The 27,977-nt window shown below is 46.0% G+C and overlaps 1 protein-coding gene across 2 annotated transcripts; it reads right to left on the bottom strand.

The window, feature by feature from the left end:
• Nucleotides 1–40: 40 nt before the first annotated feature.
• STARD3 (StAR related lipid transfer domain containing 3) lies at nucleotides 41–27,977 on the bottom strand. 2 transcript variants are annotated; one of them, XM_081886380.1, is made up of 15 exons: nucleotides 27,779–27,977; nucleotides 18,079–18,383; nucleotides 15,556–15,633; nucleotides 15,169–15,246; nucleotides 14,986–15,039; nucleotides 14,602–14,719; nucleotides 13,143–13,241; nucleotides 12,132–12,184; nucleotides 8,968–9,060; nucleotides 8,222–8,284; nucleotides 7,211–7,306; nucleotides 6,198–6,277; nucleotides 6,013–6,117; nucleotides 3,808–3,901; nucleotides 41–2,654 (listed from the first exon to the last, which is right to left on the bottom strand). In XM_081886380.1, the coding sequence occupies exons 2-15, from the start codon at nucleotides 18,286–18,288 to the stop codon at nucleotides 2,550–2,552; spliced, it is 1,326 nt and encodes a 441-aa protein (XP_081742506.1). In that variant the 5' UTR covers nucleotides 18,289–18,383; nucleotides 27,779–27,977; the 3' UTR covers nucleotides 41–2,549. The 2 variants fall into 2 exon arrangements, with proteins under 2 accessions (XP_081742506.1, XP_081742507.1); XM_081886381.1 differs by lacking the exon at nucleotides 27,779–27,977 and adding an exon at nucleotides 20,394–20,415.

Below are 27,977 nucleotides of genomic sequence, written 5' to 3'. Positions count from 1 at the left end.
GATATCCCATGCTAGGCAGAAAGACACATTGAGCCAGGGGAAAGTTGTCACTAGATTTTATTAGATCAAGTAACAAAGAATCAATGCAAAAGGCATACGTGTTATTCAAGTGGCTTTTTAAATGAGGTGTGCAGGTCCACTCCCCATGCACACATAAAAGAAAACAGTTTCTGTGCATTAGATTCACGAAGTCTGTAAGCCTCCCTTTTCACAGTCCATTTGAAATGCTTACGAACAACCCAAGGCGCTTTAATAAGATTAATAGCCGATTCTTAGAAACGGGAACTCGGGCAAATCTCCGATGCTGGCCAAAAATGCAGAAATATTGTAAAGCAAGTCACTTCGGACAACTTCCCTGGATGCCGAGCCTCTTTTTCATCCCTGGAAGCCTATTGTGGTGTCTGGAAACTCCCCCCACCCCGCAATAGGAAAAGCTTCTTACAAGCCTCCCTATTCCGACAAAGATATCAGATGGAGGGGACAGGACTTCCTACAAGTTCCACCCACTGCACAAAACACACAAACAGAGGCAAGGCAAAGGGGAGAAATCAGTATACAAAAGTGGGGGGGGGGGTCAACTGCTGAAAATACGCCTGCAAGAACAGGTCTGGCACACATGCTAGTTGCCCCGTGGCTGTGTAAGCCAGGTGTGCAGTTTACTCCCCGCAAGAAATCCAGTGCAGAATATATTTATTTGCTTTCATTTCAACCTTTTGACTTCAAGTCCTGCCTTGGGGTCTTCAAATGCGCTGAGCGAGCAAGCAGCCATGCGTGACTCTCGCTACAAGACTAATTCTGATTCTAGAGCCTTTAAAAGTGCAGGAATCTGCCTTAAGGCTGCAATCTCTGTGCAATTCCCCCATACTACTTCTGCTGAACGCTGTCCCGCTGAAGTGGAGAATCACAGGAGTCAGTGCGGTTTAACCCAAATGGCTTTGGACAACAGTTGACATTGGAGGCCAAGAACTTTGGACACTTCTGGTAAGTTACATGTTAGCTCTGTGCCAGGATTATTGCACTTATTATGTTGAAGCAAAGGCATTTCACTTCTGCCCCACCCTCCTGTGTCCCAAAGCTGATCCTCTGAAGGGATTAGAAATGTCGATTCCACTCAAGGCAAATTCAGTCATTGGCAGACCAAAAGGCCTGTAGATGTTATGTCCACCACATCTCCAGCTTTCTACACCCAAGCAAGGCGGGGTGTGGGGAGAGAGACACAGAACTTAAGAACTCAAGGCGCTGAAGATTGATTCATGAGCTACGTAGTTTTTCACCTGGAGAATACTGGTTATCAACAGTGAATGCAGGAGAGCAGAGGAAGGCAACTTAAGGACTTTGGGGAGCGAAGGAAGGAAGGTTAATATAAACATCTGCTCTGGTGATAGGTCTATACTAGTCTCACCTCTATGGCAAACCCAGCTCATGCTTCATGAAACAACAGGCTGCTTTCAATGCTTAGCTCTGATAGGCACCAGGCAGGAAGTTTCCAAGGATGCTCCTCCACCACACACACACACACACACACACACACACACACACACACGAGTGGCAGATAAGGGCTCTGACCTCTCTATATATCAACAAGTCAATAGAACCGATTATAGATCTTGGCCTCCATTACTAACATTTGAAGCCTACTCCAGAATGATGAGGCCACAATCAAACCCAGGAACCACCAACCAACCACTGGGTCAGTTTAGTCTACGGAAGCTTATTTTATAGTCTTTGCTACTCATGGGCAGGAGGAGAAACTGGAAAATAAAGCAACACGGAACTGGGAACAGCAATGCTTTCAAGCCAAGGTGTCAGTTTTGGTGCACCACTGAAGACCAGGTACTTGACAGGGGGGCAGGAGATTTCGTTCTCTCTGGCCATTACCAAGCATACAATTGGCAAATTTCATCCAATCATTCGGGCAGTAAAACCTCCTGATGCCGTCACAGCTATTCCGAAAGGTGGACGACCAGTAGCGGTGTCCGGGACACTTTCTGGCTTAACCTGCTGCACTTCAGCCGTGCGACTGTGTATGCAGGTTATGTGGTGTTGCACTTCTGTTCTGCCATGGAAGGCAACTGGATAAGTTTATGGACACACAAATCATGATTACACCCAGGGAGAAAGGAAGGGGGCTATACAGGTAAGCACTTAGCAGGTTCTGGAAGCATGATCATGAAGGAATTTGGCACATTGGAATCCATACATGTCTCAAGTTCTAGTAGCAATGTTAACTTTGATCATCGGTGAAAGGCTGGAAGAAGCCACCTTGGTGCTTCTCACCAATTCGCTTGGGCACGGACCACCTGCTTTGTCTCGACCTCCCTCTTGCCATTTGGTCATCACCTTCAGCCCTTTACCTGGCTGACAACCTGAAGACACAAGGAAAGGCTCTTCAGCCTGATCCAGAACGTCAGCTGTGAGATTTTGTCTTTGTTCTCTGGCAGGAAGAGAGAGAAGAAGAAGAAGAAGGAAAAAAGATACTCCAGTTCTTTGAACCTTGTTGGGTTTGAGCACGCTCAAAAGGCAACATCAGAGCAAGGAGTTCCAAGAACCTAAGACCTCGCCATGACCTCCATAATACGTTTGCGCAGGTGGAAAATAAATTCCGTCATGGTGGCGCTCAAGCTTTGGTTGATGAGGTAGCGGGGAAGCCGGCCCTGCAAGAAGAGATGAAGGATGAAGCCAGAGAAGCATCTTCAACTCTGATACAGGTTCTGAAGCTGCAGTGGTCTGCCTGGCCCAAACTGGCACCATTTCTCAGGTCTTTGCCCAACATCCCCTTTGCTTGGAGATACCACTAAATGAACCCAAGGCATCCAGTGCTAAGCATGTGCTCAACCACTGCTCTCTTTAAGCTGGGGCAGTAGAAATGAACATAGGAATATAGGAAGCTGCCTTATGTTGAATCCATGCATTGGTCCACCTACCTCAAGGGTGGTTCACATGGACTGGGCAGTAGCTCTCCTGGTTTTCATAAGAGAGCGCTTTCCCTATATCTACCTGGAGATGCCAGTGGCTCAACTTGGGGTTTCTCCACATGCAAAGCATGCGGTCTACAATGGTGCTATGGCTCCTCCCCTTAAACCATAAGATTAAGAGAATGCCACAGAGAAAGGAACCACAGAACTGAGCAATTTCTGATCCCAGCTGGCAAGCATGATAACCCTTAACTGTGTCAGTGGGTTGTCAGTCACACCGCAACATTTTGTTACAGGTAACACTGTTATGTTAGGTATATAAACACCACAGGATAGTATTATTACTACTATTACTACTACCACTACTACTATATTTATTAAATTTGTACATTGCCCCTATACTCATAGATCTCAGGGTGGTTCAACGTAGGGTTTCCTTAAAATCTCCCTCTTTCCTACATATTCCTCTGTTCAGCACCTCTCTTTCATCTCATCAGGTCCAAGTTATATCTCCAAACAGGGCACTCATTGGCTAGCAAAGCTATGCAATTGGTCTGATTCTGCATTCTGGAGGGAGAGCAGCCCTCGCTGCTCACTTGGACCGTTCTCCAAGGCACATCTTGATCCTCAGCAGTACAACCACATACCACGTACATCAGAGGGGAGCAGGAATAGATTTTAATGGCACTACAGCATCTGGGCCACGTTGCCGTTTGATTCACGTGAAAAAAGTCTAATCAGGACCCAGGACCCAGAAATTTCCAAGGTTAGAGACCTTGGACGTGACAACGAGCCATTTAAAAAGCAAAACACAACAGTGGTAGAGCAGGAGAGAAATGGTCACAATCTTGCTCATTCAACTGAAAACACTCAAGGACAAGACATGCCTTACCTTGAGATCTGTATTGAGTATCCAGAACAAGGTACAGAGGTTCGGGTTAGTGGGACATTTCAGAGCAACAAAACCACCTGGACCATTTTCCGCCCTGGAAAAAGCCAACAACGGGGAGAGTTGTCACAGCAGAAGCAATTTAATAGCTGGCTATTACCTAGAACAGATGTGTGGAGCCACATGCCCAGGAGCTGAATGTGGCCCTCTGTGTCTCTCCACCTGGCCCTCTGGACTCCCTAAGCCATGCCCCCTCTCCCCTGGCTTGGCCTGGAAGTGTTCTTTCCTGATTGGAATGTGTCTTTGAACTGTCACCATGTCTCTCGCTTGTCTGGCTGGAGAACGGAAGAGTTTTGCAGAAACCTGGCTTTTTCATGGGTGGAATATCTGCAAGAGGCATACCCATTGCCCCATCTACTTTTGCCTGTGGCCCCACCCCATCCCCCATCATGCAGCCCCTGGAAGGTTGCCCATGAAAGAATTGGGCTTGATATATAAAATCCTGTGCCCAAAGCAGTGTACTCTGAAATCATGAAAATATCAAGCACATACCAATTTCCCCCCTCTTATGAGTAACTGAATTCGCTCCACCCCCCGATACGGTTTTAGAGCCACACTTTTTTCAGTCCCCAGCACAAAGAAGATCCTGGCAGGCCTCCTCTTCCATAAATGAGACAGAAAACCCCCTCCCTGAGCACTTTTCTGAAGATGCTGATACATGCAGCAGGGGTTTTATGGCATGGGCCATAGAGGAATGGGTTCTTACAGATACCTTGGGCCCAGGCCAGGCCATTAATAACGTCAGAAGCCATGAGCATCTGTGCATGTGCTGCATTTCTATGGGAGTGCCTCAGTTTCCATTTAAAAGAGCAAGCTCCTGTCTTGCTGGAGGAGTGTGTTTGCTGCCACCGAAAGCAAGTTTTACAAAAGTAATCCGAAGTCATCCGTGCACCCCCCTCCAAGGGAAACTAAACCCAGCTGTGTAGTGCCCTTGGAACGTCTTGCCTGGCAAAGTGGAAACCAGAAAGGCAACAGCAGTTTAGAGGGAATGGTGTTTGGGAATAGAAGAGCAGGGGGCAACAGGTGTCATGCCTGTTCCGTTTCAGTGTGTGGACACCTGAAGTAGAAAACTCATATTTTCAACCACTTCCCACGCATTTCAAATGCTAGAAATCCAATCAGCTTGATCAAGACAAAGAGACAAGGAGCATTGTATTTCATCATGCGCATGCGATGTGGGGAATGTACGCTGCCCTTCTCACAGATTTCCCCCAACAGCTATGCAGACGCTGAGCTAAAGGCCAATGACTTTTTAATGCTATTAGTCAGAAAAATGAAGTTGGTGAGCCAAGACACCCTGGCTGGTCACCTGAGGCAGAGGCTCTGAGAACAACAAAGGGGGCCTTGATGCTCGGGCAAGAGCTCTGCTCACCACAAGTCAGCAGCTGGGAGCCAAAGTTGGACTAGACACCCAGGAAGCACTGAAGAACCATTTCATTGAAAAGCTGGTTTGAGTGGACACCTCAACACCTGCGACTTCCCCAAGGATCAAGGGTTACTGACTGTCAGTCACATGCAAAACACCTTTCTTGTTTCCCCATCCTCGTGAAACCTTCCCCTATTGTGCTATTTAGCACTGAAGAGCTCAGGTTTAGTTCTGCAGAAGGAGAAAGGGAAAAGGTGCCCTTTCCCCTTTGCTTCCTCATAAAACTTCCTCATACAGTACAGGGATATTTTAGCCCTGTGGTGCAGATGCCTCTGAACCTAATGTCCACCTCTCCAGGATACTAAACAATCAGAGGTTCAGCCAGGCTAATTCCCTCTCTCCCCACCCCAGCTTAGCATTCTGTTGGTTCTGGAAGACATTCAGTCCTTGGTTAACCAGGTTGTTAATCCCCCCCCCTTTTTATTTCTAAATATCTGAGGAGTCCCCCTAAATTATGCATAAAACTACCATATAGTTTCATGTTGCCTCATTTCACATTACATACTAGGCTACCCAGTCTTAGAAGTATCCAAGGTCTTATTTTCATTTTGGGAAGTGCTAGTGTAATTTGCATTGCATCTTGTCCAGGTGGATTGCCCATGAAACTTTTTATTTTTCAGAAATTAAAAGTCAAAGACTTATGCACGATTTAAGCCAGTGCATTGGAGGAAACCTACAGGTAATAAAATAGATCAAAGCACCATCCATAGGACTCTTTATACCTGACATATTTGGAAGTAGGGGGGCGTGCACTGTGAACTGTTGCCATCCCTGATGAAATGTACCGGTCTCTCCTTCTCTCAATCCGACGCACATTTATGAAGTCCCTGGGAACACAAAACAAGAGGTCATCACCCTCCTTTAAAAAGAAAGGACTGTCAAGGGTTGAGGCCAAACCAGGACTCACCTGGGTGACACAACGCCAGCAGCAGCACCAGCTGCCACATCATAGGATACAATTGTGTTGTCATCAATCCGTTGCAAGATCTGTCAAGAAAGAAGAAAAACGAGATGCTTCCCTCTACCTCTGCTGTCATAAATCTATCTAAGAAAACACAGTCTCTCTCTCTCTCTCTCTCTCTCTCTCTCTCTCTCTCTCTCTCTCTCTCTCTCTCTCTCTCTCTCCAGGAATGCTGCCTATGGGAAATACAGAGACCTAATGGGAAATGTTCAGCATCTTCACAAAAACAATTCCCAGTTACATGGGGGGGGGGGATTGTGATAGCATTTGGTTCAGTTGAGCGAAGGGCTCCGTGTAGGACTTTGACATCAACTAAGACAGAAGGACTCATGCTTGCAAGAAAACAAAATCTAAAAGCTGCACCACGAACAACCTTGCAGAATGCCACAGAGAGCCTTAAACAGGGTTGGATTTATCCCATTAGATGGTTTGCGCTTCTAAATCATTTTGCCACACTTCAGTTCTGTTTCAACTAAATGTGAAATTGTTTGCCCTGTGTGCCTGCTCCCCCGCAGGCACTTCAGGAAGAAACCCCACAACACAGTGCAGAAGTAGCAACCCATCCCTCAGCCATGCAAATGGTGTCAAACTCCCAAGGGGCAAGAGCTTCCCCGTTCACGCTAAGAAAGGTGAAACAAGGCACTCAGTGTCAGCTTCATCACAGGCAGCTTCTGAGGAGCTCAAGGAAGTCTGCAGAAACGGTAGGACAGGGAAAAACTTGCCACGTCCCACAAAGATCAAGGAAGGACCTCAATATACAATCCACTGTAGCCCAAAACTTCCTCCCTAAGTGGGCAACACAGACAACACTTCACAGCAGTGAGAGATGAACATACAAAAGGTTTTCGTTTGTTCCTGGTGTTGCCCCTCATCAGAGACTAGAAGAGATTGAGAGTGGCTAAAGCCAGGAGTTAAAATTTAGGGATAAGTAATTAGCAGCTGAGTTTGCCAAGACCTACCTGGCATGCTAACAAGGTTTTATTCCACAGGACCATCTTCTCCGGCTGAAGAATCATCTCCTGGTAAATTATTTCCGCAGGACACTGTAGAATTGCCTGCAAGGGAGGGAGGCTTGTTAATCGCCCAGCTCTCTTTCACTAGCTCTGCCCTGTCCCTCTGAGCGGGGCTCGCCTACAAAGTCCCCCAAGGGATGCAAAGGGAACCTAGCTAGGAAGAGGCGACAAGCAGCCCTACCCCCCCCCAAAAAAGCCTCTGAAGAGTCCTAAAGAGCCTTGAACATGGGGAAAAGGGGCAGCAAGAATGGATAGAGGGAATATATGAAAATGGATGAAAATGCCTTATTTTTGCCTTGTGGTTTTTCCTACGCCTTGCAGGGCATGGGGATGCCTGCATGGAGGATGCAAGAAAGGTCACTTAAATGAAGACTCCTTTGATGTGTGAATTATGGGGGAGCATGTGGATGTATGGCTGTGACTTTGGCCTCATCCGTTGCTGGCAAGCAGACCATACTAAATAATGGCAAAGGGACTTCAGACCTTGGGCTGAAAAAGGTTCCCGGCCCTGATTTGTTGAAAAAGGAAGACCGCTGCCACCCAAGTTCTCCAAGAGGGGTGAAATTAACCCAAGCCAGTGGAAACTAAAGGATGATCCTTTGGGAAGATTAGTTACCCCGTGGCAATGGTCTTATTTCCACTGGGCAGCACACGTTCCATGCTCCCAGAAAATGAAAACACAAATTCAGTTCAAGATTGGCAAAGCAAGCGGAAACAAAAGTTTGTTTCGCTGCTAGAAGCAACTTAACATTCATCCCCCCAATATCCCCAAAGAGGAATCCAGACAGAATGGACGGCTGCCTCACCCATTCTGCTTCCTCTCCCCCAATCCTACAAACAACACTCCTTCCAGATTTTAATTCCTGTGCGACAGCCTCCACACGCCCCCATCTCTTTTTAACTGAAGACTGACTTCTGAAAGTCATTGGCTTCAGAGGAAAAGTCAAGGCAACTTACCTTCAGGATGAACACCTTGCCGTAGTATGGCATTTCCAGAGAGTGAACTGTGTCGCCAAATTCCTGCATGGGGGAAGGGGCACATTAGTTCCACAGTGGAAGGGCAGAGCTGCTTTTCTGCAGCACTGTGAGAACTTCCAGCGTTTAATTAGGCCTCTTGCCCCATCGCTAGGACACAGGGCTGTCTAACAGCATGCTAATATTCTACCCTCTCCTCTAAGCGCCAGGTTCCAGTGCTGCTATCAGAAGATGAACAAGTTCAAAGTAGAAACCACAGTAGGAATAGCAAAAGCAGGAATAGCAATGCCCCCCCCCCCAGAATAGCAAAAATATGCATCTTTAAAAAAAAAAAATCTCAAGAGGGGAGAAGGGGTGTCGAGTCACACAACTGCAGCATCACTTCTTTTTGAAAATTAAAAGTCATCATCCTAATTTTCTATGCTGTTTAGTTGCAGAACAAGCTTTTAAGTGGTGTGAAAAATAAAGACAGTACCGCTATTTCACCATGTGGGGGAGGCATTTAAAAGAGCAGCTACCGAAGAACAAGGCTCTCTCATCTCATGGCAAGGCTCCCCAAGATTCTTAAAAGTAAACATGCTAAGGTTACACTCAGGGAGAGCAGAACAGCCCTACCCAGCTTAAAATAGACGATTACTTCTTTTAGAAATCTGATCAGAAGACTGACACCGCTTCCGCCCTCCCCCCTGCAAGGGCGATAAGTCATCTTTCAGGAACCATAAACTTACACTGCATCTCTCAAATGTCCAGTTCTCCTCTTGGGCTAAGATCTGGTCGACCACCTCCATTGCTGCTTTGCCTTGTTGGACGTATTCTCTTTCCTAGGACAAAACTAACAGTTAATTCATTTCCTATGACAAACAGGCCACAGTTTGGGGATAAAGCACCAGTTCCACATCCTCTGAGTTGCATCCAATGCTAGTCTCAGGCCCCGTCTGCACTATACAGTTAAATCAGCACCATACCACATTAAGCACTCATGGCTTCCCCCAAAGAATCATGGGATCTGTAGTTTGTTAAAGGTACTGAGCCATCATTTCCCTTGGAGCTGTAATTCCCAGAAGAGAGGAATAACCACTTTGAGAACTGTAGCTCTTTTGAGGGGAATAGGGTGTCGCTGTGGTCTAAACCATTGAGCTTTGGGCTTGCCGATCAGAAGGTCGGCGGTTCGAATCCCCACGACAGGGTGAGCTCCCGTTGCTCAGTCCCAGCTCCTGCCAACCTACCAGTTCAAAAGCACATCAAAGTGCAAGTAGATAAATAGGTACTGCTCCAGTGGAAAGGTAAACGGTGTTTCCGTGTGCTGCTCTAATTAACCAGAAAGCTGCTCAGTCATGCTGTCCACATGACCCGGAAGCTGTACGCCGGCTCCCTCGGCCAATAAAGCAAGATGAGCGCAGCAACCCCAGAGTCATCCACGTCTGGACCTAACGGTCAGGGGTCCCTTTACCTTTAACCACTCTTAGCACCCTTAATAAATTATGGTTCCTGGGATTCTTTGGAAGGTAGGCAAGTGGTAGGATACTGCTTTAAATGCATAGTGCAGATGAGACTGTACTCAGAGTAGACCCATTGAAATGAGTGAAACCAAGCCTTTCCACCAGCCTAACATTCCCCCTCCCCAGCTCGCTTTCAGTGTTGCCTGCCTGCTTCTTCCCATCCCCACCTGGCAGCAGAGGGAGAGCTGCTGCAATTCAACTAGGTAAGTATGTAAGCGTGGCTTATAATATGGATGCACTGGCTGTCGTTCAATTGCTCACATGGAGTGAGCAGCAACTCCCTCCAGGCAGGATAAGGTCCTCCCAGGATGCAGGCACGTACCCAAACCACATCAACAATGACCCATAAGTTCGGGGAAAAAACAATAATGGTCTGGCAAAAGTATAATTGTAAATGGACTCCCAATGTTTTAACTGATTCTAACACTGCATTTCTGCATTGCTGGAACCTTGTGGTGAAGGGCAGGTAAGAAATCATAAAAGTAAACAAATGGCAATGTACAAAGCAAATTATTTGGGAAGCTCAAAGTGAAAATTCAGAGTCAGCTACTTTGGATTAATGCTGCCCCCTGGTGGCCAACAGGAGATGAGAGCAATGTACACATCATGAAACAGACTTCTCTCTCTCTCTCTCTCTCTCTCTCTCTCTCTCTATATATATATATATATATATAAAACATGACTTCCACAAAACAAAGATTGGAATTCTGAGAATTCTGAAGCATTTCACACTCTCCTCATAGAGTTTGAAGGTAGTTAATGAATTTGATAAGCTAACTATAAAAATTTGTTATGATCAAGACTCCAAGGCTACGTGTTGGTTAAAGAACAAGAGAAACAACTCATGCTTTTCTGGCAGTCATCTGAACCTTTACCAAAAGACAAGGAGGAGAATGCTCATTGTGTGCGTGCGTGCATCCATGTTACCTAAAATAACACAATGGATGCTCTACTGTTGTGTCTGCAGTTGCACTGCAAGTTGAGAGAGTGGTACAGGCCTCTCTAAAATTACTGATGCCTGAAGGCATTGAACAGGTCGATTCCGGAAACCAAAGTACATTGGGAACATAAGTGTGGGAATTATATTATAGTTACTATGAAATGTGCATGCATTAAAAACAGGAACACAGTGTGCAGAAATGAATCTTATTTAAAGAAGATTTTGGAAGAATGAATGCATACACAAAAAAATTGTGCATAAATAATAATAATGTCGTTTATGAAATTCGAATATTGCTTTTTAAAAAACTGGTGACTGGGTGCGAGTACATACAAGCAACACTTAACCGCTACAAACCACCTGGAGCTAGTCTTAAGCCTACACTGGTTTCCTTTATCCATCAACGTGGCTGCCAGAGAGGACAGTGGGCTTAACATAGATTAGGAGCAAAGGGAGGCTGAGAGACAGTGGATTAGCTGAGTTACCCCAGCCTCTTCTCATAGCCAAGCCAAAATTTAGAACAGGGGCTTTCTGGCCCATGCGATTAGCCATTATGCAAATGAAAGTAACAGCGTTCAAAAAAGGGCTTGTGGCTAGGGACAACCCTCCTACGCCAAGGGAAACAAGGTCAAGGTCTATTAAACCCTACCTATAAGGCATGAAGGAGCTGTAGGAAACAATTGCATTTGCGAGATGCCGTCCATGCAGCCCCCACAACACTGAGGTGTATTTCTGACCATGCTAGCAATCTTTGGAAACTGAGGCTTTTCCACTTGATTGAAAGCAAATGCGAAAGGGGCTACATATTGCTGCTCAGCTCACATAAGGCTTACCCAGTGGCGTAGGAAGGGGGGGTGCGGTGGGTGCGGACTGCCCTGGGTGTCATCACTGACGGGTGGTGGTGACAAAATGACAAAAATATGTGTTTTTAAAATAAACAGATCAATAGATAGGTAGCTAGATAGATAAGGGGCTCACAACACTTTTTTTTTGAAAAAATAACTCCTGCACCCACTACACGCCCCTTCCTACGCCACTGCAGGAACACTCTCCCCTTGAGTGACTTCCAGAAACCAGAAGCATTGCTGCCTCCAACTTTGCAGGCAGAGCACAACCTTTATGGCTAGTAGCCTTTGACAGTCCTCTCCTCCATGAATCTGCCTAATCCAGAGGCGTGGCTAGGTGAGGCATGGGGCACTGGGCGTCACACCGCAGGGCCTGCAGTGTGCCTGAGCCACACGTCTCTCCTGAGGGGGAAGCAGTGGGTGGACTGCCTGCAAGCTCTGTGCTGCTTTTTCGAATCTGCCCGCCGCCTCAGCCGCCCTACAGCTGAGGGGGAGGCTGCGGAGAGGCTCCACGCAGCACACCCTAACTTGGCTTGCCCTGCTGTCATGGGCAGCTGGCTGCAGGACGCACCAGGCACCCGAGCGGCTAGCTACACCACTGGGCTTACCTGGTCAGTTAATGTCCTCTTTCCCAAAAGTTCATCATCCGAGTCATCTGATCCTAGAGAACGAGGGGGGAAAGGAAACGTTTAAAAGTTAAATGATGGGAGATCTGGAAGTGTTAAGCATAGGATACGAAGCAGCATTGCACAATTTCAAGGCTGTTTGTTCACACAAGTTCATCTTTAGGAATGACAGGCATTTACTGTTCGTTGGCTGCTGAGCAAGAGTCACCCAGTGGCTGGAGTAGTAGGAATTACCCGCCTCCAGGTAGCCAATTTTCCTGGATTTCTGCCTGAGTCACTGGTCTTAGGTGTGCTGCCTGACAGGAAGGAAGCTCAGAGAAGTAATTCACACAGAGATGCAACAGGTAGCCTTCCTTAGAGGATGAACAATAGTGCTGCATCTCTGCATTGAGACTGAGTGACAGATCCCAGTGTCACCTAATGCAGATGCAACAGAATTACCTCTTCCCAATTCAACTTCTGCAGAAGACAAGTAAGGCCAGAACACTGGATCATGCACAGACGCAGTGGGCTGCCTCCTGTGTGGACAGGAATATACAGCCCATAGGACCTTTTGGTCCATGTATTTCTTGCAACACACTACTATCTCCCAGGAAATAGGCTGAGAGTTTCTGAAATAACCCTTTGTGCTCTCCCTCTCTCTTGTGAACGAAAGCATGGATACTGCAGAAATGGGGCATATGGGATGTACATGTTATGACTGGCCCCTTCTTGTAAGATAGAAGTTAAGAGAGCTTGGCTGTGCTCAAACAAGCTTTAGGTTACTGCAACTCAGAAGAGAAGTGGCAATCTTTTGTGTTTGCAACTTTCATATTACACTCCAATTTCATTGTTCTGTATGGGACAATGACAATAAAGATATCATATCGTACACATTAACTGACTGGTAAAGAGAGGAGTGAGTTATTACTATTATTATTTTTTCCAGTGCTCAGTTAGAGACAGACTTTCAGAAATACATCATACCCAAGTTTTTGGAAGAAATGTCATTACCTGCAACGGATTCTGGAGGGGAGTAGAATTGGCCGTCTGAAAGCGCCCCTGAATAAAGGCGGGGTCCTCGGGCCACAGCAGCTTGAGCTGCCAGGTACCCTGGAAATAGAAGGGGGGAATCAGCTCATTTATATTGCATTGCATTTATATCCCTGGCTCAACCCGGGTGACCCCCCAGATGAGGGAGGAAAAGCTGTTTGAGAAAGGGCAAAACTGTGCTTGAGAAGAGCCAGCAAGCCTCTCAGTAATTCTACCTCCCTTAATAAACTGAGAACAATAACTTCATTGAGTTATTTGATGAGCAGCTCGGAACGAAAGACCAGGGAAGCACAAGCCCTGGAGAAAGAGGCAAAAGTTGGCCTCCTAAGCTTGAACGGAGTGGAGAACACCAGGACTGGGCTGGCCTCCTTACTTGGTGGCTTGAGCCCAAGCAGGTGTGGGAAGGGGGGAGAGCTAAGCTCAGTGAGAGGAGCATGCATGTTGAAGCATTTCACTTCCAGCAACTTCAATTTGCAGATTCTCAACCAAGTACTGAGCTTGCAGAAGGATGTTGGCCTGGCATTTTAAATACGTGGGGCCCTTGGTTGTTGAGGGAGACCACCAGAGTCATATGGAACAGAAAGGATCACCCTCATCATCCTTTCCAACCTCATTGTGGCTGCACAAGTTTCTAGCCCTCATGGTTACGGAAGAATACTAGGAAATATCTTCACCTCATTGACTCACTATACGTTTTAACGCATTGCAAACTCAGAATCACAGGAAGAAAGCCAAAAGGAAACCTAATCAATGTATGCTGATGCACTTAGTGTATTCTAAACGTGGACATTTTGTTGCACAACAAGGCAGCGCATTGTCGCTTAACACACTCAGACACCTTTGCACAGATAGGCAGATTTATCACCACCCTTTAGGAGCTGGCCAAGCTGCTTCCCCCCTCAACCTTTCAGCTGGAGACAAGACATGTTATCTACATGGAGAATGATGGCCTCATTGCCTATCATATCTCCAAAGCAATTAAGCATCTAATGCAATAGAGAGCTTTTTCCTCCAAGCAACCCTGAGCGTTTCCCTAATCCAATCGTGGCAAAGTGCTTGCTTAGTTTTGTCGTCTTTAAACCCTTTTCTCAACATGCAAAAACAAAACAAAAACAAAACCCCAAAGACACAGAACGGAAGAATAATCTTTTGCATTATTTTGCTTTTCAATGCTTTCCTCGCATAGGACTAATCTAACATATTAAAAGCCCTTGAGGCATCAGAATGTAGATCCAGCGATACCTACTGTAAATACAGCAACCTGCTTCCATGAACCCTTAAGGTCCTCTGCTTTCTGAGTGCTGCCGCCCTCACCCCCCTCACAACACATGGGACACGACACTAGCCGGGCTGTCAAAACCAATTTTACCCGGGTAGGAGATTTCTTCCATTCATCCATCCTCACTCAACACAGACTCACATTGCTCTTCCTCAGCCTCTTGGGGCAAGACTTTAAAATCCAGAAACCATGTTTCCAGCCAGGCAAGGACAAAGGAAATGATGGGCAGCAGATAGCCAAAAGCCCCTTTGTTCAGCAGCTGTTGGTGGGGAAAAAAGGAGAAGACATGATTCATATGAGATGATCTCCAGTATTTGTCGTGGAACAACTACACCCAAAGCACCTGTAACCATCCATTTGTACCCCCAAACCAGCAAGCAGCCCTGAAGTTTAAAATGTTCCCATTTTTAAAAAAACTGAAATTTTGCGCTGTCTGCTTTTAAAGGCTTGCAATTTTGCACCAAGGTTTTGGAAAGGGACCATAAAGATTTAGAGCAGAACCCATGTTTGCTATCAGCAACTCACGTCCGAAAGGATAACTTTCACAATCAGGAAGGCACTGGACACCAATGTAGTGATCTGGAGGGTGGGGAGAAAAGAGAGAAGCCCATTAACAAACAAGCAAGCAAGCAAACAAACAAACAAACTACAGCTGCAATTCAATGTTATGTACGTCTCTGAGAGCAAGATAAAAAGTTGACTTCTTACCGCAATGACCCACCAGTGGCGGAGCTTGAGGACAGCATATCCCAGGAGCAGCACCGAAAACCGGAAGAAAGCCAAGAGCTGATAAGAAGGAACACAAGAGGCAAATCATGAGAAGGCCACTGTGAAGAACGCAGAGAAGTTAAAATCTCTTTTTATGAATCAACCTCAACTGGCACCAAGAACAGGCAAACTTTCAGGCTTTCACAGGACTCTTATCCAGGTAGGGCCTAACAGACAAGGAGTTCTGTGAAATGCACAGACTACTGAAGCTGCCTGTGTACTGACCTCATGGCTCCTTTGGCATTCCCCTGCACTCCGCCTGCCATGCCCACCCCCAGGTCTTCCCTTGGCTATTACTGCAAGCGACAATTTTGTCAGGATACTTACAAATATGTCAAAAAAGGACGTTTTAAAGTTGTACTCGATGATTTCATACTTCAGACTCTCCTGGATGCTTTTAGTGGCCTGCAGATTGGCAAGATTAAAGTCAAATAAATTAAGACACACCACAATGCCAGCCTGGGACTTTTTAATGCAGTGTTCCGACCTGTGATCATTTAAAGCCTGCTCTCTGCGAGGATCAGCTGAGCATTCGAGCTCCCACAGAGAGTTCGGTTGTGCAGTTGATCCAACCATGTCTCTACTGCCCCACACCAAACATCACATATAAGAAGAAGAAGAAGAAGAGTTTGGATTTGATATCCCGCCTTTCACTCCCTTTAAGGAGTCTCAAAGCGGCTAACATTCTCCTTTCCCTTCCTCCCCCACAACAAACACTCTGTGAGGTGAGTGGGGCTGAGAGACTTCAAAGAAGTGTGACTGGCCCAAGGTCACCCAGCAGCTGCATGTGGAGGAGCGGAGACACGAACCCGGTTCCCCAGATTACGAGACTACCGCTCTTAACCACTACACCACACTGGCTCCCCACTGGCTCCCATGACATCACGTGTAGGGCAGGTGGGCAAGGTTTGGAGAAAACATCTACAGAGGCCAAACTGGGATCCAAGCTAGAGGTTCCTCACTCCTGACTTTTAATATGCTGGTGCCAGCAGCCACTGCTTCCAGGGGAATCATAGCATTGCTTTATATTAATGGGTAGGGTTTTCCTGACGCTTAGTTGAGCCATCTGAAAACATGTGGGGTCAGGAATTTTTCCTGCAAGGTCAGATTGGCTCCCGCTTCTGTAGCGTGTAGGTCACTTGCTTGAGTCATCGGTCTTCCTGCCACAAGCTTGCAGCGTGCACTGGTCCAGATTTGTGTGGGTTTCTTTGTGGGCGAGGACAACATTTGGATTTATCCTTCCTTTCAGCCCAGCGATTAGAACAGTTCTAAGCAATGACTCACTGCTTATCTCAGGCTTGTTTATCATTTAAATCTGGGACTAACAATTTGCTAACTCAGTTCAGCCTCTGATTTGGTTTACTCCTTCTGAGGCCAAAATGAGCTCACAAAGAACCCCCGGGTAATAGGAGGGGGAGCAAGAAGAGTTCACTCTTTTTCTACCTAAAGATGAGCAGTAAAACAAGGACTTGCCACAGTGTTAGAAACTCATCAATATATAAGCTGATATCGCCAAATGGCACCTTAAACCTGAGTTACAGTCACCACAACGGAATGTCTAGGCACATTTTCTTTTTAGTGAAACATTATTATTATTCATTTTATTTCTATCCTGCTTTATATTTAAAAGAAAAATTCTCAAAGCAGTTTATAGAACATCAAATAAAACAAATGCAAGCTTCAAGGAAAATATTTCAGATTCTTCTCTAAGTGACATTTTGCTTTCCTCAAATTTATCAACCTACTTGAACTTATAGAGCTGTCCCATAGCATAAGTACTCCAGGAAGCCAGTGCGGTGTAGTGGTTAGCATGTCAGACTGGGACCTGGGAGGTCAGGGTTCAAATCCCCACTCAGTCATGAAGCTCACTGGGTGACCTTGGGCCAGTCACTGCCTCTTAACCTACCTCACAGAGTCATTGCAGGGATTAACTGAAGACAGAGGTGAGCCATGTACTCCTCAGAGGAAAAGGTGCAAAATAAATGCAATGAATAAACTCTTCTGCTTAAGGAAGCTCGAGAGGCCAGCCAGTTGGAGATGTCAGCTGCCAACCTGGAATCTAGAGTTCTCCACATGGTTGCAGTTGGACCTGAGCCACTTGCAAAAGGCACCCAGCACATGGCTAATTTCTAAGAGTGATTTGCAACTGGGTGACGGTTAGATCTCTGATGGCCCTTCAAGCCGTTATGTGGCTGGGCAGGACAGCCAGATCAGCAGCTCTCCCCTCCCTCACACAAAAACACACATGCAACACAAAGGTCTGAAAGGAGGGAGGGCGCTTCAGCATGCACAGACTTCCGTGTGATCTTTAACCCTGTGTGTTAATAGCCTGCAGATCCCATGAAAGACTATATATGTGTGAAGACTCCCTCCCTTTAAACGGTTTGCTCTGTACATGGGGATGCCATGCGGAAGGGGCTACCTGGCACGTCGCAACTTCCTGTTCACTGTGTACAATTCCACCGTGTGCAGAAACCTTGAATGGGGCTTCAACCTCATGAGTTGCTCTTGGCCCAAGCAGCATCACCACCTGAGCAGACTCACCCTGGGATCTAACAATACCCGACAACGGACAGACTTGTGGGCTGCGATGAAAGCAGCACACTGACAGCTCAAGGCAGAGGCGGTGAGGGGAACCAGCTCAGAGGAGTCTGCTACACTGCTTTCTGTCTGCCTGGACTCTCAGAGAGAGGCACTCCCTGTTTTTTTGTTTTGTTTTAAACTGAGCCTGACTCACTGCCGTTGCTATATGAACATGTTCAGGGACAACCACTTCTGGGATCCTTGTTTAAGCCAAACCCCGGGGGGAAGCAGGAAACCATATTCACAAAGGCCAGCTCCTCCACTCACGTTCAGTTCAATTATCCAGAGGAGCGAGACGAAGAGAAGATCGAAGGTCACAAAGAGGCAGAAGGTCCGACGCACGTCAGAAATGGCTCGCCTCCTCTCGGGAGAGAAGAAGTGGTGCGGGGAGAGGCCCGTGCTGTGGGAAAGAGAGGATGCAATGGCGGGAAGACTCTGCTCCAGGTCACCGTTCTGCAAGCCCCACAACTTGCTCATCCTCAGGCAGGAGGGTGAAAGGGTTGGCTCTCGCGTGCAGACGTGTCATCCGTGACTCTGTCAATGGCTCATCTGCAGTGGGGGTTGCAGGGGGGCTGGAGAGAAAGAACAGGGAAGTGAGATCGTCTTGGTATTCTGGCAGCAGAGGGAAAGGGGAAAGAGAATGAGATCACGGTCCTCAGCAGGAAACCAAAATGCAGGTTAATGCTTTGGGTGCACGTAGTGACAGCCAAGAAAGTGATAGTTATTTACACCTCTCAAACACACCATGTTTCTTTTCCTTTTTTGCTATCTGTTTTTCTGGGTTGAATAAAAAGGAAGCATGAAAACGCTGGTCTACCTCATCCCAGTTTTTGTTCCTTGAAGCCCAGATGGGAGTTGAGGGAACTGGGCCCTCACTCACAATAGCTGCAACTGTTATATCAGATGGCGGTTCAGAGACTTGGAAGGAACCAAAGGTCATCTAATTCAATTTCCCTACCCAAAAGGCAGCAGAGCTGGAAAAAGATTTTGCAATAACTAGACTCCAGCAGCAGCTACTGGCCAAGTACCCCCCCCCCAATACCCTATCTGCTTCTCTCTAATTTCCAGCATCTTTGGAGAACACCAGCTACACACCCACTCCACCCGGATCAAAGTATGACAGCCAGATTGCAGGTTTTCTAGATATGTCAGAAGATCCTTGCGCTTTGTTTCCCCCAGAGCTAGGTTCCATAAATAAGAAAGTAGGGCTTGCAGACATATGAAAAGTGAAGCATCTAAATAACATTTCACATATCACGTTTTAAAGATGGAAAAGTAGTTCCCAAGAATGAATATGCACACGCACAATTTCATCTCCCAAGCAGTAGCTTTTGCCAGAGAAATATATGACAGCAGCAACTGAGAAAGGATTAGACCTTCCAACTATAAACTTCCTGCAAGGGGGGAAAAGCCCAACACAATTTACACATGCAAGCGCCCTTTCATATGCATGCGTGTGTCAACTCCTGCGCAAATCAGACTCTTAAGCCACTTAGCTTCCACTGAAGGGAGGGAAATGTCACTTCACATAACTGAGTAAGAACTGGGACCTCCACTTTCTGCAGGAGACCCAAGCGTCTCAAACGAGAGAAGAAGTTCAGCCATCTGTGATTCCTGAATAATACACATCGGTGCCTCTACCCATCTCCTCGCTCTGTGCAGAAGTCTGAGCACCACTTAAGCAGCTGTCATAGGATCGCTCAGTAAAATTGCTCGTTGTCACCCCCTGCCCAAGTGTATCTCTGGCTGAATGGCAGAAGAAGGAGGGTTTTTCCAGAACAGGTATACAGCATCCATGAAGAAGAGAGGTTAAAGAACCGTGGGTTTTGGTCACCCAGGCTGGGGGAAGAAAATTCAAGACTATTTTGCAGAGCTCCCTCCCAGGTAAGCATCCTTAGGATAGGAATGCAGTCTCCTGAAATATAACTGCCTTATTTTGTACAAGTAACACTGCAAACATACCCAGCACTAGAGAGAGCAAGCTGAAAAACTGTTATACCGCATGCTACTTAAGCATGTGTAGCTTGATTTATACCATCTGAGAGGTTTGGGGGGAGAGAAATAAAAGGCTGAAAAGAGAAACCACCAATTTTGTAGTAAACAAAAGAAACCTCATGTCAAATAACATTTCACCCATTCCAAGAGCGAAAATATTCCACAGAACCATTTTTAATGGCTCTTCGAAAATCATTCCCCCCCCCCCGTTGGAAAAACTGAAAAAAGAGAGTTCTTAAAAAAAGAAGAACTTTCCCCTCCAAAGTATTTTTAGGCTACCAGAGGATAAGACCTTCATACCCCCTTTGTCAACTCCTAAAGGCACCTGTGTGGCCTGTGAGAAATATACTTATGCGCAGCCTTCCTCTCCTCCAGGAAACTCTAGGTGCTGAACATAGTCTGCCCCTCCCCCCCCATTTTTCCCAACACACCCCGTGAGGTAGGTTAGGCTGAGAGCCAGCAATTGACCCTGCTCTCCCAGGGCCACACTCTAACCACTGCACGGCGCTACAAAGAGAATACTGGGCTTGACTGACATTCTTCTGATCCTGCAGGGCAGCTCTTCACACCAGAAGTTCTTGACTCACCCCTTTCTTCTGGAGAGTGCGTTAACAGTAGCAGTGTTGTTCCTCCAGCATGTGACTGAATCATTGTCAACTCAGCTGGACTGTTTTGTTTTTCATTCCCCTTGACTCAGTTCGGTCCCTTTTGACATTGACGCTTAGAAGACAATCCAACTGTTTTAGATTATGCTTTATAGGATTTTCTTTGGCAGCATAAACAAACCAACCAAGTATATCTGTTAAGCAGAATACGTTCCTCTCTCAAGTCTCCACTTTGTTCGTAGGGCAATGCCACTGACAAAGGATCCGAGGGCAGGTGAGAGTTATCCTGAAGGCTGATTCACTCACACACACGTATAAAGTGGCACCTCGGAAGTCGAACAGAATCTGTTCCAGAAGTCTGTTCGACTTCCAAACGTTCAGAAAACAAGGCACGACTTCTGAGCTTCCTGCAGCCAATCGGAACCTGTGCTGGACGTTCAGGTTCCAAAGAACGTCTGCAAACCAGAACACTCACTTCTGGGTTTGCAGTGTTCAGGAGCCAAAATTTTCGACTCTAGGTGTTTGGGATCCAAGGTATGACTGTATACACAAATAGCAGCAATGCCGAACCTCCTACATGGGAGACACCTGGGGCTTGAACTTTCTTGCATCAACTGGAAGACCACACACATGTTTATATGTGACTGCCACAATAGCAACACCCTTTTCTCTCTTTTCCGAGCAGGCCTAATCGCAGGAGCGCCACCTTCCATCTCTTCTTTGCGATCACTTGCTAGGCAGGTGTTAGTTACTCCTATTAGCATAGTTCTGACTGGGCTTGTTCTCTTGTCTCCCAAAGAAGGGAGTTGGGGTGGGTGGGTTGAGGGCTGTCACCGCAGCTTCCTGAATGAAGATTGATGAAAGTCATTTTGCTAAGAGGAGCTGCACATCAACTGTAAAGATAGACGCGGTGCTCCGAGCACCGCCTGGCTCATTATCTAGGCTAGAATCTATCTGCCTGCCTGTGGGAAGCATCTGCCCGTGTTCCTGTTTAAACAAAGCAGATCTGGGTAACAGCCACTCTTTACGTTTCAAACACGGGGGTCACTCATTGCTTCTTCATCCTAGATGTAGCTTAACAACTACAGATAACGGAGCCAGTCTGCAACCTTCACCTTCAAACTGAATAAAAATGCAGGCTCACACCTTCAACAGCAGGTCTATTTTGTTCTATTTTTGATGTCCTTATCCACACAGCCTCTGCTTTGGGTAACATCCTGCCTGATCCTGCATACCGGAGAACTCAAAAGCTTGCAGCTGGCACACCATTTTTCAACATTTTAGTTGGCCATAATAAAGGCGTTGCCCAACTGTGGACTTGAAGGCTCTGCTTCCCTAGCTTACATATCAGCATGGCTGCCTTTTGTTGTTTTTTCCAGCTGCCCCTACTTCTGCCAACACTATAGAGGCAACCATTTAAAGCCACTTAAGATACTACTATGACTGATGAATTAGCTTGCAGAAGCTGCTTGGGAAGGATTTTCTCTCAGTTGGCCAATCAACATTCATGGAGGGATGTGTAATTCAGACAACCAACATTTCCCCATAGAGGTGTCAGCAAACTTTTTCAGCAGGGGGCTGGTCTACTGTCCCTCAGACCTTGTGGGGGGCTGGACTATATCTTGAAAAAAGAAGAACGAATTCCTGTGCCCCACAAAATAATGCAGAGATGCATTTTAAATAAAAGCACACATTCTACTCTTGTAAAAATACCAGGCAGGCGGCACAAATAACCCAGAGATGCATTTTAAATAAAAGGACACATTCTACTCATGTAAAAACACGCTGATTCCCAGACTGTCCATGGGCTAGATTTAGATGGTGATTGGGCCGGATCCGGCCCCCAGGCCTTAGTTTGCCTACCCATGAGCTACACCACGAAGGAACGAAATTACAGTGCAGAATTCAGAGCTGGTAATGGTGATGAGGAAGGAGAATCCAGCAGCTGTAGCAAAGCCCCCGAAAGCACAAGGGCTTAAGTGGAACCCAAGGTTATCTGTCAAGGCAGCCATGAGTCCCTGATCCTGCAACTGAAGGGAAGGCAGGCAGGAAGGCAATCAAACTGTGTTCCAGGTTCAAGGTTCGACCCAAGGATGGAACTGAAGGATAAGCAAAGAAACCTCTTGAATATGAATAGGCAGATGCGGATCACATATTAAAACCAGATTCCTATTAAAGGTTTCTGGTTAAGGTTGTTCTCTGGGAAAACATAGTTTGATACAGTTTTTCAGCACACAACTGAATTGGAAAATTCAAGAAGTCCAAAAGCCAGTTAACTATGTTCCAATATGCATATTAGCTCAACAGCAGATCAGCTTGAGCTGGAATTAGCAAATATCAAATTTGACTGGGGGAAGAGGAGGTTTTGGAGTGGCTTGAGGTCTTTCTTCTAGGAAAAGATATGAGCCATGGTAACTGCACTGGCATGCAGCACAACTGTGGTGCAAAATTTGGATGGTTTACTGCACAATTCTACCAATGTCTACTCAGAGGAAGCCCTATTGAATTAAATGGGGCTTACTCCCAGGTTAGTGGGGCTATGATTGCAGTCTTCATCATGCATGGGGCATATTGCTGCATGCAACTGTCATGTGGGATGTCACGCCACAATTATCCTGCATGGGTTTGTGTGACTTTTTTCAACATCCCGCCCAAAGATGCCCCGAAGGTCCAACTTTCACAAAAGGAGGTTATGCAATTACATTCCTCACTACACAGCAGTCAACTAGCTATCACCTGCAAATCTGAGAAAAACAAGCTTTGGGACAGTTGTGCTACTGAGTCTGGCAGTTTAGTGGTATGCCCCAGGGTTTGCATCTATAAGCCAGCCTTAGTGGATTGGATCTGTTTAAGAAAACTTCCCTGAACCCACCATTATTACCTGGGCTTTGTATACTTGCTTTCTACTTCCTCCCTGTACTTTTCCATTTCTTCCCCTCAGAGCCATTTGCTAGCAGATCTACTGCTGGCTTGTTTGTTTTTTAATGTTACTCAGTGCCATTGTTACTCAAGTCCTCTCTTTGCTAGTTCCCAGCTGTAGTCAAGGTTTGTTCTTTTTTATCAGGTTTTTTTCATTTGTTCATTTGATTCCTCTTCAGCCTACAACGTCAGCATAAAAGTCTCAAGTTGCCTTTGGCAACTCTGGAACATTTCCTTCAAAGCTACCAACGCATCACCCAACAAAATAACCATTCCCTCGCTATTTCTGTCCTTCTTTGCCGACTCAGTGAGGTGCTAGAGAGCGGAGCATACGTGATTCAACACCATAAAAAGCGCACGAGGCAACAATGCAGAAACTAAAGGTTAAATACATAAGCCAGCAGAAAATATAAACCCACTAGTATGCCAACTAGGAAGCGGGCAAAAAGTATGATCAAGAACACATATTTAAAACTTTTAAGAAATTGAAAGCCTATTGAACAACAACAAAAAGTCTTCAGCTTCGAACGAAGCGTCATCAGGAAGGTTGCCAAATCAATCTTCTGGGGCAAGGCATTCAGCAACAAAGAAGGTCTTATCACATACTCCTGCTATACTAGTCACAGATGTACAACAAGGCCTCTCCCGTAACCTTAGAAAACAGCCATGTGAATATGGCAAGAAGCAGTTGGCAGCCTTTCTCAAGGTAGGTGCTGGATTCCTACTCTGGTCAGCCCGCAAGGGAAGGCTAGCCTAGAGCAGAGGTTTTCAACCTTTTTGAGTCCACGGCTCCCTTGACCAACTCCATTCTTTCTGCGGCACCACTGTGGGGCTCAGGAGCTCAGATATGTCACCCCTTGCCTGCAGAGCTGGCAGCCTCTCACCCTTTTTTGAACACCCTCCCATGTGGAGTGTTCCCTCAGTGTCTTCTCAAGGCAGAGCTGCGAGAGGGCACACTGGTTGAAAACCACTGGCCTAGAGGAGTCTCGGCATCTTGGTTCTTTGCCATTTAGGGCCTGTGCAGCGTAATCTTTTGTATGTTTACTCAGCAGTTCCATGGGACTCCCTTCCTGGTTAGGTACAGGATTTCGGCCTTAAAAGATAAATAACCAGTGATCCAAACTGAACCGAGAAGCAAATGAGAAACCAGCATGGATGGTACAGCAAATGACTCATATGCTCTCAATAATTGGTTGAGGGCCAACTTCAGCCAGCAACAGGAGCATTTTTGGGGTAAATAACTTTTTTATTTATTTTGAAGGAAAAAGACTATGAAAACATTTCCAATTTACATACACAGGGTATAACACGACAAGAGCATTCTCAGACTAGGCTGGATTTTCATTAAGAACACTGACCTGCTCAAGCTGCAAGGAGACAGCAAGCCTGGACACTTCCTGCAATCCCCATCTTCAGAGGCCACTATCCTGACCCAGGCTCTCCTCAGACCCCACCTCCGTCCATCATTTGCCCCTTTCCTCCATCTCATCACCAGCTCCTCACCTACTTAGCTACTTCTGTAGTTTTCCTCTCCACACAGTTTAACCAATTTAATATCAACACTTCTCTTATTGTTCCCATGGGGTTCACAATGCACAATGAGGCTGATTATCCAAATCTTAATCAGTGGGATTCGGCTAGTAGAATTCCCTTCCCTGGTATCTGTTTTCAACACCCCACCTTTCAACCAAAGGGACATGTACAAATAGTAGAAGTTTGTCAATCCAAGCATGAGCCACAATCCTTGCTCCCATAAAAAGGGGCTCACCCCTTTCCCCCTAGATTTATGCTTCTTTAAACATCCAGGCCAAAACACCTCTTGACATCACCTCATCACTTCCTACTTCCACTCCTAAAAGCTGGAAACCTAATGGGCTGGAGATCTTTTTAAAAAATAAGATCTTAAACTTCTTTGCCTAATTGATCTCAAATCCATTTAGCTTCAATATATATTTATAATTATTACACCTTTCTGACTCAGTTGCTCTCTCCCAATGGATGAGACAAAAATGATGCTAAGAGAGGGAGAACAAGCTGGGAAACAGGTAATTTAGGGTAGGCAAGAAAAACACAGATTGACTTTGTCAGAAATAGCATCCCTGCCCCCACACTTCTGCTCCTTTTTTAGATTTACCTTGTTCTGCTAGGAAGAAGGCAAAGTCTTTGAAACCTGACCTCTCCTACACAAGGAAGCAGCACTCGCCCCACACAGGCATGCTATCACGTAAGTTAGTGTGTCATACTGGGACCTGGGAGACCAGGGTTCAAATCCTCACTAAGCCATAAAACTCACTGGGTGAACTTGGGCCAGTCATCAGTTCTCAGCCTAACCTACCTCATAGGGCTGTGAGGATAATATGAAGGGATAGAGACCTCTTTGGAGAAAAAATACATTTAATAATGTAGCATGTTGGTTGAGACACTAAGCGAGGGTTCAGCAAACCTTTTCAGCAGGGGGCCAGTCCATTGTCCCTCAGACCTTGTGGGGGGCCAGACTATATTCTGAAGGGGGAAAAAGAGAACAGATTCCTATGCCCCACAAATAACCCAGAGATGCATTTTAAACAAAAGGACACATTCCACTCATGGTAAAAACATGCTGATTCCCGGACCGTCCGCGGGCCAGATTTAGAAGGCGATTGGGCCGGATCCGGCCCCTGGGCCTTAGTTTGCCTATCCATGCACTAAGCAATGATCCAAGAAGCCTCTCACACTCCTCAGCAGAATCTCAACTCTGCCACAAACTCACTTAATTGATCCAAGGCAATCTATTACAGTGGGACCTCGGGTTAAGTACTTAATTCGTTCCGGAGGTCTGTACTTAACCTGAAACTGTTCTTAACCTGAAGCACCACTTTAGCTAATGCGGCCTCCCGCTGCGCCGCCAGAGCACGATTTCTGTTCTCAACCTGAAGCAAAGTTTTTAACCTGAAGCACTATTTCTGGGTTAGCGGACTCTGTAACCTGAAGCGTATGTAACCCGAGGTACCACTGTATTCTTAGCCTGAGCTCCCATTTGCAATATAGTAGTAACAATATTGATCTACCTTACTGAGTTCTTATGGCAGATGCCACTTGTGCTACTTGCTTTACATCTGCTAATTCCTTGACACGTGCCAAGCCATTTTTGCATGCTTTGATTGTTACTCATCAGATGATCTCTGGGGACATTCCTGTCTCCTGTACATTTTAAGGAAAATAAGCACTTCTCCTTTCCCCTGTCTACTAAAATTTCTCTTCCTCTTATCCTTTCATTGCCAAACACATGCATTAAAAGATTCTTTCAATTTCTTTTCATTGTTTCCACCCTAAAATCATATGCGGTCAGGCTCAAGCCTACATAATAGTTCTACTGTCTGACCTGGAAGTCTTTATGTGAATAAAGACAGCCCTGCTCAGAAGAACTATAAAGTAGGTGCTTATACACATTACAAGTGCTACATGGTGACTGAAAGTCCCATATACAATCATAGCCATTAGGAGGCCTTAGGCAAACTGCTCTGCTCCAAAGGAACTTACACTACAATAATTCTGATAAATCTTCTAGGTAGCAAAAGTCTAAAATGGCAAGTGTTCCAAAAGTTGCAACCTTACAGGGTTGATGCAAGGATGACTAAAGTATGAGCACTATAATTATAACTATTTTTAATTAGAAATACTATTTGGTGACAGTCCTTCATTTTAGGCAACATCTAGCTTCTTCTCTCTTTTGTTTTTGCCATTTTCCCTCCCATGGCAACATCTAGCTTCAAAGTAAGACATAGAACTATGAATCAGCAAGTTCCCAGTCCAAATCTTAGATCCTTCATGAATTTCATTATGCCAAGCCTCAGTTCCCCATCTCTGCAAATTTGACCCCACTATTTATTTCCTTTGTACTGCCATGCACCTGTAGCTGTCAACAACGCGCAACACTTAAATCACCTGATGAAGTGAGGGATGTAGCCTGGGAAATCTCCACCTACAATAAACAAGGTTAATCTTCCAAGGCGCCATTATTTGTTGCAATAGACCCAAACCTGCAACAATGTGGTTTTTATTTATCACAATTTTTATTATTATGACAGCAGCAGCATGTAGGTTAATAACGTTGCAGCTATGAGACTCAGGAAGCCCCCAGGAGAAATTTCACCTCAGGGCCACAGCAGAAGTAAGCCACCCTCACATGAATACACACATCTTAAAAGACCCACAACTACAACATGAGGACGATTAATACTGACCTACCTTACAGGGCTGTTGTTAAGGATTCCTGACCTAATGCATGTGAACCGTTTTGAACACACCAAAATTCAAAGTATTAATTCTCATCCTATCAATAATATATATCTATATGGATATATACATATATATATGCCCCAATTTTCACGAGCCTGTCTTTCTTCTTTCCCTACGAGCTCCTCATCCTACACTGCAAGGCCGGGCTTCCCCCATCGCTAGACGTTTACCTGATGGGCCACTGCCTGCCCAAAGGCCGCAGCCTCCCCTCAGCAACAGGAACAAGGGACGGGGGGGGCAGGGAGAGAAATAGACGGAAGTAACCGCCACTTCGGACAGGACACTACTTCCTATCACGTGATCGCAGCGTGACCTGAAAAAAAAAACAAGCCGGCACGCGCACCCTCCCTCAGTCCATTCTCCGAAAGC

The sequence above is a fragment of the Podarcis melisellensis genome (genome assembly GCF_964234715.1).
Source record: "Podarcis melisellensis genome assembly, chromosome: 13".
Taxonomy (NCBI): domain Eukaryota; kingdom Metazoa; phylum Chordata; class Lepidosauria; order Squamata; family Lacertidae; genus Podarcis; species Podarcis melisellensis.
The sequence above is the reverse complement of the archived record's forward strand: the minus strand, read 5'-3'. Positions and strand labels throughout refer to the sequence as shown.